At 36.8% G+C, this 13,620-nt stretch overlaps 1 protein-coding gene across 1 annotated transcript in view; it reads left to right on the forward strand.

Annotated features, from left to right (window-relative positions):
• Window positions 1–13,620, forward strand: part of LOC126253539 (uncharacterized) — a 606,491-nt gene that overhangs the window by 576,038 nt on the left and 16,833 nt on the right. The window contains exons 209-216 of the mRNA XM_049954972.1: window positions 451–663; window positions 872–1,057; window positions 1,590–2,177; window positions 2,770–2,958; window positions 3,454–3,887; window positions 4,100–4,436; window positions 8,199–8,573; window positions 11,211–11,411. Coding sequence (XP_049810929.1) covers window positions 451–663; window positions 872–1,057; window positions 1,590–2,177; window positions 2,770–2,958; window positions 3,454–3,887; window positions 4,100–4,436; window positions 8,199–8,573; window positions 11,211–11,411 — 2,523 coding nt within the window. The remainder of the gene's footprint in view (window positions 1–450; window positions 664–871; window positions 1,058–1,589; window positions 2,178–2,769; window positions 2,959–3,453; window positions 3,888–4,099; window positions 4,437–8,198; window positions 8,574–11,210; window positions 11,412–13,620) is intronic.

Raw genomic sequence — 13,620 nt, forward strand, 5'->3', positions numbered from 1 at the left:
TGTCAGTTGCTCAAAAAGGAGTACATTATTCAGCAACAAAAATCTATGATCATTTGCCCAACAACATAAAGTGTCTGGCAGGTAGCAGATCAAGTTTTAAATCTAACTTAAAATCATTTCTTTTGGACAACTCCTCCTACTCCGTGGATTAGTTTCTGTTACAGAAATTGTAAAAAAAAGGTAACTCTAAATGTAGTTGCATGTGTAGAATTAAAAATTTCACTAATATTAATATTAGCACTATTCATGTGTGTATATATATCTTGTAATCTGATTTGTTCCACATCATATCAATAAAATAATCGGGAAAATGATCCTTGGAACATAACATGACATAACTAAAACTAAACTAAACTAAAAAACTTTTCAGGCACAGGGCAGATTCACAAAATACCCTGTAGTTGCTTTTCAGAGGCATAGGGTATTTATATCTTGTTCTGAATGTTACAGTTCCAACACCACCACCGCCACCTCCAGAGTGCATAATGGATGAAGACTGTTCAGCAGATCATGCTTGTCAGTTGGGTAGATGTGTTAACCCATGTTCTGCAATAAGTCCAACACCATGTGCAGCTACAGCTTTTTGTCATGTGGAAGACCATATACCTGTGTGTCGCTGCCCTAGTGGATATGAAGGAAACCCTCACCAAGAGTGTCATCCAGGTCAGTAATATGATAAAATTTCATTACGAAATTTATTTGAAGTTAATGTAATGCTCTTTTATTTCCTTCTTATTAAAAGTCTGTATATTATCTTAGATGTTTTGAAGCAGTTTTGTAGCTTCCACCACAGTTATGAGCTGAAATACTGATCAACTATAAGACACAATATATACTAGTCAGTTGTTTATAATAACTGTTTTCTCAATAGTATCTGGACCACCTCTTGGATGCACAGCAAATTCTGATTGTTCACAACAAGAATCGTGTGTTAATCAACTGTGTGTGAGTCCATGCCATTGTGGACCTAATTCTGAGTGCCGAGTCAGCAATCATTTCCCCACTTGCTACTGTAAACCTGGATTTTCTGGAAATCCTCTAATTGGTTGCATTAAAGGTGAGTTAGTTTATTATATGCATCACGAAATGAACTTTTAAGATTTGAGAATGTGATGCAGAAAAGTGAGAGAGACAATTAAAGTAAAGAGTGTTGCAAGTTTACTGAAAGTATTTCATTTTGTTAACATAAATTACAGTATTTATATGCTAAAATTTCTACTCTTGTCTCTCTCCATTAGATGACAATATTTGTTTGATGCACACCCTATCCAGTTGCTAACGTTTAATTACTCAAACAAACAGAAATAAATAAGCTCCTCATGTTGTGGCAGTTGTGCAGATAATGAAGTTTGCAGACCTTCCATACAAAGGCAGTGTTGTTCTCCACATTCATGAAATAAATATTTGAACAAGTACAGATCAGTAAGGGAAAGAAAAAGATTAAAACAAGGAATTCAAAGTAAATGTATGAGAAGATGCAGTAGTACAGAATTCAAATTTTACTTGCTAATGTAAATAAATTAGTACTGTAAAACGGAAAGTCTATTTGATGATAAATTCTAATTCGATCTTTTATTTGCCTTACACAGTTCAGTGCCAATCAGATGATGACTGTTCCACTGACACACAATGTTACAATGGTGAATGTGTGAACCCATGCATACTAGGAGCAGTATGTGCTGTCAATGCCGAGTGCTACGGAACAGATCACCGTGCAGCATGCCGCTGTCCTGTGGGATATGTTGGTGACCCGTTGTTGCACTGTGAAAGAGCCGAATGTCGTGTTGATGGTGACTGTCCTTCTACTAGAGCTTGTGTGCAACGCCACTGTGTCGATCCTTGTGCTGTGGCCTCATTATGTGCATCAAATGCAATATGTGTGGTGCGCAACCATGCAGCTGCATGTCGCTGCCCGGAAGATGTACCACTTGGTGATCCAACGTCGTTCTGTGAGAAAAGGCCACCTGCAAAAGAACAAGAACCTGAATGCAAGCTAGATGTTGACTGCCCTAGCAGACAAGCTTGTCTAAAATCACATTGTGTCGACCCATGTACTGAACTGAAACCATGTGCAACAACAGCAAGATGCTCAGTTCTCAACACGGTACCTGTAAGAACTATGGTGTGCACTTGTCCTGAAGGCTGGGTTCCTGGCAGCGACGGGGAATGTCGGCCTGGTGAGCAAACTGCACTATCATTGTTACAGTGAATCTTAAACGGTTTTGTTATTTTTTACTGGGCTCAGTAGTGATTCAATATGGCATTTTAAACTTAAAATGATTTTCTGATTGGTGGTACACTGCAAAATGAGTATGTAACATATACAAAACATTTTTATTGTGTACTCATGCCTATATTTTTTATTTTCTCCTATAAGACTTTTGACTAAAAATAAGGTACAGAAATTAGAATGAGTATTGTGGTTTTGATATGCTGGGTTCCATTCTGAAGTAAAATTCTGAGATGTCATCAATATGCCCGAAATAAGTTTGTCATCAAAAACAAAGTTTTTTGCAAGTAGTAAAAGTCATAACTATGATGATACTTTTCAAGATGAACGAAAATTTGATCCACAATTAAATATGATTGCATTGTGCTCTCCATATCACCAGTTGTGTGATTTCAAAACTCCTGCATACATACTCATATTAAAACTAAACAAATCATAAGTGCAAGTATTGTAATCAAGTTCAGTTGCGATACTTATAATTTTTTTATATCATTATATGTAAGTATCTGTCTGATAATCTATGTTTCTTAATATTTCAGTTGTGGTGCCTGTACCTCCTGGATGCACATCTGATGAGAATTGTGCAACAAATGAAACATGTATTAATCGAATATGCAGAAATCCTTGTGACTGTGGTACAAATGCCAACTGTTTTGTCCAAAACCATCGTCCAATTTGCTCATGCCGAGATGGATATGATGGGAATCCAAACATTGGTTGTTATGCTGGTTAGTAATTACAGTCCAGATCTGCAACATGTACTATTCACCAATCCTTACACTGTTCAGCAATATATGTGAACAATCAAAATATGAAAAGAAGCAAATGTAATTGGTATAACAACTTCTGTTGCAAAAAGTCTTCAGTCAGTTATTTTGGAGGTCTTGTTGTCAGTTTCAATTGCTTCAAACATTCATGCAATTAAATGTTTTACTGACTAATTCAAAACAAAAAATAATTATTTGTTTGTGCAGATACTTCACATAAGTTAAAGAGAAATCTGAATTATAAGTTATCAGTTTAGAGGTTTCCAGAACAGTGTTCTCTCTCTCTCTCTCTCTCTATTTCTCTTGATGTTTTATTTATTTTTTTTAAAATTTTTTTAAGGAATTGAATCTTTGGTCTTAAGTATATATTGGGCACTCAGTTTTAAATTCAGGGCTATTTGATTTTGTTATATTTTTAATAACTTGAATTTCTAAAATGTATCATTTATTTTTCAGTGGGATGCCGCACAAACTCTGAATGTGATTCCGGGAAAGCTTGTGTGAACAGTGTGTGTGTAGATCCATGTACAGTATCCAACCCATGTGGACAACACGCAGAGTGTTACACATTTGCTAACCGTGCTGAGTGTCGTTGCATCAGTGGTTTTATGGGAGACCCTCATGAGGGCTGCCATGCCATTGGCTGCCGTGTGGACTCTGATTGTCCTTACGACCGTGCCTGCCTATCAGGTCGTTGTGCAGATCCATGTGCACATGGCTACCCAGCACCTTGTGGACAAGGTGCACTCTGCAAGCCAACTCTTCATCGTGCTGTTTGCCGTTGTCCACCAGCATTACTTGCTGGCAATCCATATATTGCTTGTCGACCCAAGATTCGTGCTGAATGCAATGGTGATCCAGACTGCCCACCAAGACTTGCATGCCTTGATGTATGTACTACCTTCTGTTTATAACTCCTCTTGAAAATGACATGCATTTTTAAGATATCATTAACATAGTATGTTAATTGTGTTGTCAACTGAAGTAAAACAAAATTTGTTCTTGTCACGGGTTCTTGTAAATGTGGCTTAAAGTTATTAACAATTTCCAGTTGTCAGATTATTTATTTGTATTTATATTCTTTTTTGGAAACTGTTTTCAGGGCCACTGCCGTAACCCTTGTTTTGAACTGCAGCCATGTTCCAAGCCTGCATCCTGCCAAGTATTTAGCTCTGTGCCAGTAAGAACAATGTTCTGTACTTGCCCTCCTGGTTATGTGAGTTCAGGCAGTGGTGTGTGTCGTCCGACTCCCTCTGTCGTAGCTATTGGTGGATGTTCATTTGACAGAGACTGCCCTGATGACAAGACATGTATACAAGGAATTTGCAAAAATCCCTGCACATGTGGTGCTAATTCCGATTGTCACGTGAAAGATCACAGGCCCACATGCACCTGTAAAGCAGGATTTGACGGCAATGCAGATGTAGAATGTGTAAGAGGTATGTGTAAGATGTGAATTTTGGAAACACATTTGATTTAGTTAAGTAGTTATTTACGTGCTCATGGATCATAGTTGTGACCTCTCACTTTGATCTGAAACAAGTCAGTTTTACAATTGTAGTACACTTTCTCAGTGAAAATATGGCAACATTCTGCTTATTTATGTGGCTGCCTTAAGCCCCCACCCCACACGCTCACCATGTTATTACATATTCAGAAATTCTTCTAGGGGGTAGACAGAGTTGTCGTGAAGGTGTGATTTCAGTTTGTGTTAGAAGTTGATTTTACTTTCAATTAAATGTTTTACATCACCAGGTAGATAGTCAAAGACTTTCATGGCTAAGTACATAACACCTTTCACACCTTTCTGTGTGACACTAAGGCTGAGTGAAGCAATTTCTCCTAGTTCAGTGTGCATGAATGTTCTTGCTACTTCAAGTGGTGGTTGATTGTTGATAACAACCTTCACAAGAAAGTATATGAACTGTGAAGCTGTTGTCAGTTTGACCAACTGTTTAAAAGAGTTGGCTAGAAGACATTATAGAGTGGACACCACATATTATTCTTATTACATGACTCTGTGCAGAAACACTCTCTTCCTCAAATATTTGTATGGTAAGATTAATGTGGTAATGAAAAATCAAACAGTGAAATGAGTAGAGATAGCCTTCATCACATATGTAGGCATTCAGCAGTAGAAAGGCACATGAATATGTACTGGAATATGGTGGCTCATTTTACAAACTTTTATTTCCCTTCAGAATGCACACCTTACCACACTGTCTCAGCACTGAAGTGTGACTGATCAAGTTAGCCTGCAGGACTGAGATAACATTGCTGCCTGTATATATGTGTATATAGCTGAACTATCATGTTGCACTACTTGCTTATGGCCTATCTGCCACTAAATATGTCCACAATAATCTGAGTTTTTATGTTGACTTATAACATTGTCTCATAGGATTGGTTTATTCAGTCAACATATAAGATATATTTTACTGAAGTTAAATCCTGAGCTTTCTGAGGTCATGGTTCATAATATCCCGTCACCAAGTACCTCACGCTGCCACTAGATGTCACACTAGTGAGTTATTCTTTTCCACAGTTGTGAAAATGACTTCAGTGCGTTTTGAGTTATTGTCAGGTTTGCTACACACTCTGTATGTGTTTGCACTATGGTCAGACAGCAGATTGTATAGATTTTATGCCTGTGAGCATCCATAACAGCTCTTGTCTGACAAGGCGACCTTGTGGACTGCATGTTTGGTTTTCTTTATGTATATTAATAGAATAGAAAGTCTGTGTCCAAACATCAGTTTCTGAAAACAGTCAGACATAATCTGAAAAAACTCAGAACAGTTGCCTCTAAAAATTAAATAATTTTTGTGCTCTGTTAAGTAAAAAATAATTCACTAAAATGACAAAGATGCCTGTACATGAATAAGTAGTGTCGAAGTCACGTAACGGACCTCCTTTACAGCAATTTTTCTTTTTACTTTTATTTAAATTCTATATTTTGAAAATTATGGGTCATATGAAACAAATTAAAATTTGATATAGATGTGTGAATTGAATTATACCCATCAATAATAACTGAAAATGAAGTTTAATTCTGCAGCAGAGTGTGCACTTAGATGAAACTTTCTCACAGATTAAAACCAGATCAGTAAATCAATAATACTGGTATACCATGTTTGAATACCTTGTAAGATGATCACATAGGCTGAATTGTTGGTAAAGCAGGTGGTAAACAAAGGCTTATTGGTAGAATACTGGGGAAGTGCAATGAGTCTACAAAGGAGATTGCTTAAAAATCACTCATGTGACCCATTCTAGAACATTCCTCAAGTGTGTGGGACCTGTACACAAGTAGACTAACAGGAGGCATTGAATGTATGCAAAAGAGGGTGGCGTGAATGGTCACAGGTTTGCTTGACCCATGGGAGAGTGTTTCAGTGATGCTGAAGAAGCTAAACTGGAAGGCTCTTGAAGAAAGACATAACCTATCCTGAGAAACTCTACTAACAAAGTTTCAAGAGTCGACTTTAAATGATGACTCTGGAAATATTACAGACACCTACGTATTGTTCACATGGGATTGTGAGGACAAGATTAGTATAATTACAATACACACAGAGGCATACAAACAATCATTCTTCCTGTGCTCCATATGAGAATGGAATGGGAAGAAACCCCAATAACTGGTGCAATGGGACATGCCCTCAGCTATGCACTTTGCAGTGGTTTGCAGATAGATAGATATATCCAGAAAGCCAGGCTTTATTTCAGTTTGAGTATTACTGCTGACTGTTGATGTGATAAATGAGCATTTATTCAAAGACATTTTTCTGACCAAATACCTTGCCAATACTTAAGGCAGAAAAGTTTGTTGTGTTGTGATATAGCATACATGCATGTTTACTGTCTAAATTAAGACATAATATTTACTGTGGGGTTTATCTTATATAGCATAATGGGGGGTTCATACTTAACTTCTTGCACTTCACACAGAAAACAAATCTTAAAACAGAGAAATTTGTTGTCTATGTTCTTGTTAGGTCAGTGGTTTGTCTCCTGAACAAGCTTCAAAGCAGAACTATGTAGCTGCATAAATATCTTTATCAATCACTTATTGAACTCCATGTAATGTACTGTTGGTATAAATAGTGGTAGGGAGATGTATTTTTGGTCCAGTAAGTATATGGTAGTTCAAATCACATTTACTAGTGTACTTTCTGTAATTTAATATTATGTTCTTGCCTCAGTGCCAGAGGTATAACAGGAGAGTTTCCACTGAGCTGTCATCCATTCATACGTGCCGCCGCAGTTAGTCAAAAACATAACTGTTGTACAGTAGCAGAATTGGCCACTCCCAGTCTAAAGACACTCAATGGGTGGGATTCTAGGAGCAGCATTAAGTATCTGTGGCATGCTATCACAAGCCATGACACCTGAAAATTGAGGATTTAATGCTGAGTTATAGTTTCTGCATCCTCACTCAATGGGTGGGATTCTAGGAGCAGCATTAAGTATCTGTGGCATGCTATCACAAGCCATGACACCTGAAAATTGAGGATTTAATGCTGAGTTATAGTTTCTGCATCCTAAATGTATCTACTCACAAATTGAGTTTTATGCTTTTGACACTACTTCTGTACAAAAACTAACCCATTGTTTCCTCTTAGGTTAAGGGGTATCATAAAATACTTACATATTATAAGACTAACAACTCTTAAACTTTAACAGGAAAATCATATAGTTTTCTTATTTCTGATATGGAGTTGATTGTATTTGTAAACTAATGACATTGAATATACCAAGTTCCATTGCTAAGTTTCACGTTGGATACATAGAGATTCTTTTTGCCTACTATAGTATGAGATCTCATTTCTGAATGTCACTGTTTGCACTCATTTGGGTACATCATTATCAGAGACGTAATTAAGGTTAGTCTGTATGAAAAAAAGAGATGTAACTCAAATTCGTTTAGTTTTATGTTGAAATGACTATTTATACTAAATCAAAGAAAATTATTCTGCAGGCTTTCCTCTTAAGAGCAGACAATAGTTGTCTTTGCCATTGTCTTGAATGTATAGAAATGTTTCATTTAAATTCATCTACTTTTGTAATGGAAAAAAGTGTTTAATTAAAATGGTAGCCATCAGTCACACAAGAAATTTTATGTAGTTTATTCAATGCTGAAGGACTTATCCAACATTTTTATAGTTACACAGTTTCACAGCTTTACATAATTTTTTCAGTGAGCTGCCGTACTGATGGTGACTGTTCACCTCAGCATCATTGTGTGCAACGGATATGTGTACCAGCTTGTGCGTCTGATGGAAGTTCATGTGGTAAAGACGCATTATGTTATGGTGCTCAACACCGTGCTATTTGCGAGTGCCCTCCTGGACTGCTGGGAAATCCACAAAAGGCTTGTGTAGCAGTGGGATGTCGAGCAAATTCTGACTGCCCAGCAGAGCACAGCTGTATCTCTGGAACTTGTGCTAATCCTTGCAGCTCCTCACCATGTGCTCCACCAGCTGAATGTAAAGTTTACAAACATGAAGCACAGTGTATCTGTCCACCAGGCTACATAGGAGATGGATATATTACAGGAACATTGTGCACAAAACGTAAGTAGTCCTTAGAGTATGCAATAGAAATGAGCTCTGATGTATTCTTTTGCTCTTGAGTAGGTGTAAAAAGTGAAGCATCATACCAGCAAAAGTCCTTCATATTTCAGATTTGCCTCATCAGCTCTATTATTACCTCCCCCAAGTAATTGATCAACTCAGTAAGCAAAAATAAATGGACCGCTTGCTGCAGTTGAAGAATTTGCTTATCATACTTTCATAACAATATAAATTTCTTGTTTTCATTGTATCAATGTTGTGACCTTTTAATTTTGTTTCACACTTCTGGGCAATGTCAAAGCTTTTGTACATGTGCAGTGTTATTTGCACTCTGAAAACTGTTACAAAAATTGAGCAGTATTTGAGTTCATAAAACATTACACCAGACAAAAGTTTAAGTGTTGTTGATATTTATATGGTATGCACTAAATATGATGTCCATAGCCAATATAAAATTATTGCTTCAATTTATATTCATCAGTTCTTAGATAGAGAGGCATTTCAAAGTTGCAATTTGAAACTTTTCCAGTCAACATTTTGAGTTCATATGATAATGATTTATAAACTTTTCTCCTTCAACATAAGGACCAATTGTCCAAGCAGCCTCCACAATAGCCATTATCACTGCCAATTTTTAAGAAGACACATACAGTGGGAAATGACCCTACATTTGTATGGTATCACCACTAACCAGCATAATGCAAAGTCTGTGAATATGCCACTCTGTTTATCATCTTGAAAGAAATGGTATGAAGACTCATCTGAGTAAGTCCTATGTTGCAAGTTCTCAGTGGCTCCTTTGCAGCTACCTACATGGGCATACGCGCTATGCTGCTATTTATCACATCACATTTTATTTAGCACTCTAATCAATTTTCTGGTTTGGTATGACAATGACAACAGGCTTCATCTAGTGTCTGATAGCTCCTTCAATAAATGTGTGTGTCCTGTTAAACAGTGTGGCTTCCCTGTCACAGTAGAAAGTTCCTACAACTAATCACTCATCACAGTTATGAGGCAGCTGTTATCAGCCACTGCAGACACCACAGTAACTTTGCAGCCAAACTTCCCCAAGTGGAGCTCCCAGCCATCAATGCCATACAATCACTTCACTTATACAGTGCTTAATTTGTGACAGTGCATGTCGGTAACCATACCAGTATATCTGACAGGGGGTGGGGGAACAAAATGTTAAAATGACATTTAAAGACATCCAAATTTCAAAAAGACAGCCCCAGATCACAATACCAGAACCTCCATTTAACAAACTGAACTCTCTCTCTCTCTCTCTCTCTCTCTCTCTCTCTCTCTCTCTCTCTCTCTCTGTGTGTGTGTGTGTGTGTGTGTGTGTGTGTCTAGTGACATTTAAAATTTGAAAACTTCACACACAGAGCCTATAGGACTCTTTTGCTCCCCCTCCCCCCAACCCACTCCATATATTTTTGGTTTCTGTCAGGAGATTGACTCAAATTTGTAAGCGTGAAGATGAAATTAAATATTTCACTTTCAGTGTACATGGAAATGAATTTACAATTTCATTTCAACTTGTGTAATTTTAGTACATACATGAATTACTAATTCTCATCGAAGATGTGTGAATAGTGATGACCAGAAACTAGGTATTTCAGATAGCCCAATAAGTACCAACAACACATCACAATGACATGATTATGTGACACAAATGAAAAAAATATGAATTTCAGTATCTCTATAAACATGTATGGAAAATTCGTGAAGAGAGAATATTTTCTACAATGCCTAGTTATGTGTTGTCGTATGTAGATATAGTTCAGTGTGTAATCATATTTCTAGACTGTATGACCATATGCATTCCTAGATATCAGGAACAACATCATATAATACATAGCTGTAGTTTCTCTGCAAAAAAAGGAGAACAACTATACATAAAGTGCATACAATACCTGTGCATAGTGCTTCATAAGTTCAGTGAAAAAAAGGTTTTGTTAGGCAGTATGTACAGTTATGGTATGCTCTTCTCCTTTGATACAGATGACCCAAAAATGGTCCAAAATTGACCAAACTTGATAGTCAAAAATAAAATGAGAAGAACAGTTGTGTTTTATTTATTATTCATTTTTAAGCATTAAAAAAATACAATCTATGTTGTCTTTTATGTCCATGTGCACTTATGTAGACAATTATGTAAATAACATACATGGCTTAAAAGATATTTTAGATCATTATTGTATATCAAGAAATAAAATTGTTCACCATACTGCACATTATATATTCAATATATTGACATATGTAATATATTTTATGTGATGATACAGTTCCTGAGATAAATTGCCAATCATACTGCACATATACTGCAGTATATTCACATATATTTTTATGCAGTGATGTAGTTCCTGGAATTTATGAAAGCTATCTCCACAAAGTATTTTACTCCTAGATATTCTGCTATAACAGATGTACTGCAAATTAATCACATTGTTCATGCCATTAATTTTCACCAGTTAGTATGCAGCTATAGTTCTTTTTGTGTTACATTATTATTTTGCCTCTATTTTCTCTTCTTTTTCTCATCATTACAATAGTGAATTATTTTTTCAGTAAGTTTAAATGGCATCTGCTTAGTAAAAACTCTAATGCATGTGTCATTTTCTTCCACAGAAAATGTGACATGCCAAGCTGACAGTGATTGTTCATCAAAGATGGCATGCATTAATGACAGCTGTGTTAACCCATGTTCAGTTACTCAGCCATGTGGTGATAATGCAAACTGTCAAGTGCTTGATACAGTGCCTGTACGTACAATGATATGTGAATGTCCTCCTGGCTATCAGGGCAATGCTGCTGAGAAATGCGAAAAAGGTGAGGTATACGCAGTTTAGACTGAGTTCCTTACAAAATGATAGGCACAGTACTGTATAATTACTACAAGCTGCCAATATTTTTATTTTAGATACCAAGGACAATGAGTACACAGAGAAAATTACGGATCTTAGGTCATTACACGTGTTACTGGGAGAGCATTTTTGAAAGATATATGTTTCCTAGAAGGGCCATGTGTATATTTCTGATTTTTTTTTAAGTAATGGAATAGTAAAGTCCAGTGTTGTCATTATATAGAACACATTACATCTGATATATGCTATAATTTTTATTACCAGAGACTGTATTTATTTATTCAGATGCCATCCATGCTGAATTGTTGGAAGCTTTTAAAGGCTTTGACTTCTGAAAGGAACACAGATTGCAGAGTTTTGTGTATACTATTTGATACACTTAGTTTTTAGTATAAAGGTTTCATTAATGAAAGCAAATATTACATATTAAGATATTTGTAAAAGACATTTGTTTTCATTAACCAAGTAGGCAACAAGCTCTGTAAGAAAATTAATTTAAATTGAAACTTCCTGGTAGATTAAATGTGTGTGCCAGACCAGGACTCAAATGTGAGATGTTTCTTCCAGATGTGCTAGTCCCACAAACTTCTGTGAAGTTTGGAAGGTAGGAGAAGAGGTGCTGGTGGAAGTAACATTGTGAGGATGGGTCGAGAGTCGTGCTTGTGTAGGTTAGTCGGTAGATGTATTTCCCCCTAAAGGCAAAGGTTCCAGGCTCGAATTTTTGTCCTGCAAACAGTTTTAATCTGCCAAAAAGTTTCAAACCGGTGTGCACATTGATGCAGAATAAAACTCCTTCAGAATTACATAGTTGATGACACCATTGTCTCAATTTGTGTGAATAGTATTTCCTTTAATTTAAAATATCAAGCATTTCTCTACTGTATTTGTACTGTAGTTGGAATGGTAAACTGTTCGTGACTTTGGTAAAATAACCTGCCCCACTTATTGTTACATTTTTATTGACAGTTTTACTAATACCCACTGCAGTTTGTAATAATGACACCACCACATACAAATTATGTAAATGAAATTTGTGGTACATTGGGAACAGGTTACGGCATCTAGATGATATAATGTACAGAACAAGAGTATGAATGTGAACTTTGTAGCACTCACATAGAACAAGAATGTAGTCAGCTAGGAAGACAGTGTGCAAGTTCCTTTAGTTATGTCACATCCAGCTGAAGTCACTCATTAATGATTAGATCCCAAAGAGTTACCAAATTGTGGAGATGAATTTGATTGTATGTTTCACCCACCATTTTCAAATAGTCCCTAATATTTTCTGTGGGAACAAGATTGGCTGATTTACTGGGCCAGTCAATGTGCGATAGAGTACCAAATATGTAAGAACGCAGCCCTGTGAACACAATTGTTGTCAGCTAGGAAGACAGGAGTGTCCTCAGCATGCTGATTATAAAGATGTGGAAGGAAGAGCAACACTTGATCACAAAGAATGTTGAAATAAACATCCTGGTTCATGTTTGTGGTAATCTGAAAGAGTGGGCCCAAGTCACTGTACAAAAAACATCCTCAAGATCTTACAGAACCACCTGCAGCCTTAATTACTCCTTGTAGAGTTCAATGCTTCAGTGGGCCTTTGGTACACTCGATGCTCTTCATCATTTGTGAAGAGGCAAAATCATGTCTCATTGGACTCCACACTTATGGTCTGCCAATTTCTCATTTCTGTATTTTGTGGCGTATTGAAGACATGCAGCTCTATAATGCTAAGAAACAGACCCCTTTGCAAGTTGCCCAATTTCAAATGTCCATTGTATGCAGCTCCCTTTGCAGTATAACTCATAAACTAGTTGTGATGGACCTGCATTCACTGACAGTTGGTTTGAAACCAGTTGTCATTGACAAGGTGTGACACTCTTCTCCAGGCCTTGTTGGCTTTTTACAGGAGTGGTTACGTGACTGCTAGTGGTACACTATTGCTTGAAAATATGTTGGACAGTCCACCAAGAGGGCAATGTTATTCATGGTGTGCTCATGGGCACATCCAAACATTATACCACCTTACTGCTGGTGCACTAATTGCATATAACCAACTGGCATATACACACCACTTTACTTCTGTGACTTAAGTCACAGATAGAGGCTCACGTGACTGCCTGGTACCTTTTCTATACCATCTACAGGCCTCCAAAGTGACTAATATGCTCTTT

Source organism: Schistocerca nitens, chromosome 1 (assembly GCF_023898315.1).
Source record: "Schistocerca nitens isolate TAMUIC-IGC-003100 chromosome 1, iqSchNite1.1, whole genome shotgun sequence".
Lineage (NCBI taxonomy): Eukaryota > Metazoa > Arthropoda > Insecta > Orthoptera > Acrididae > Schistocerca > Schistocerca nitens.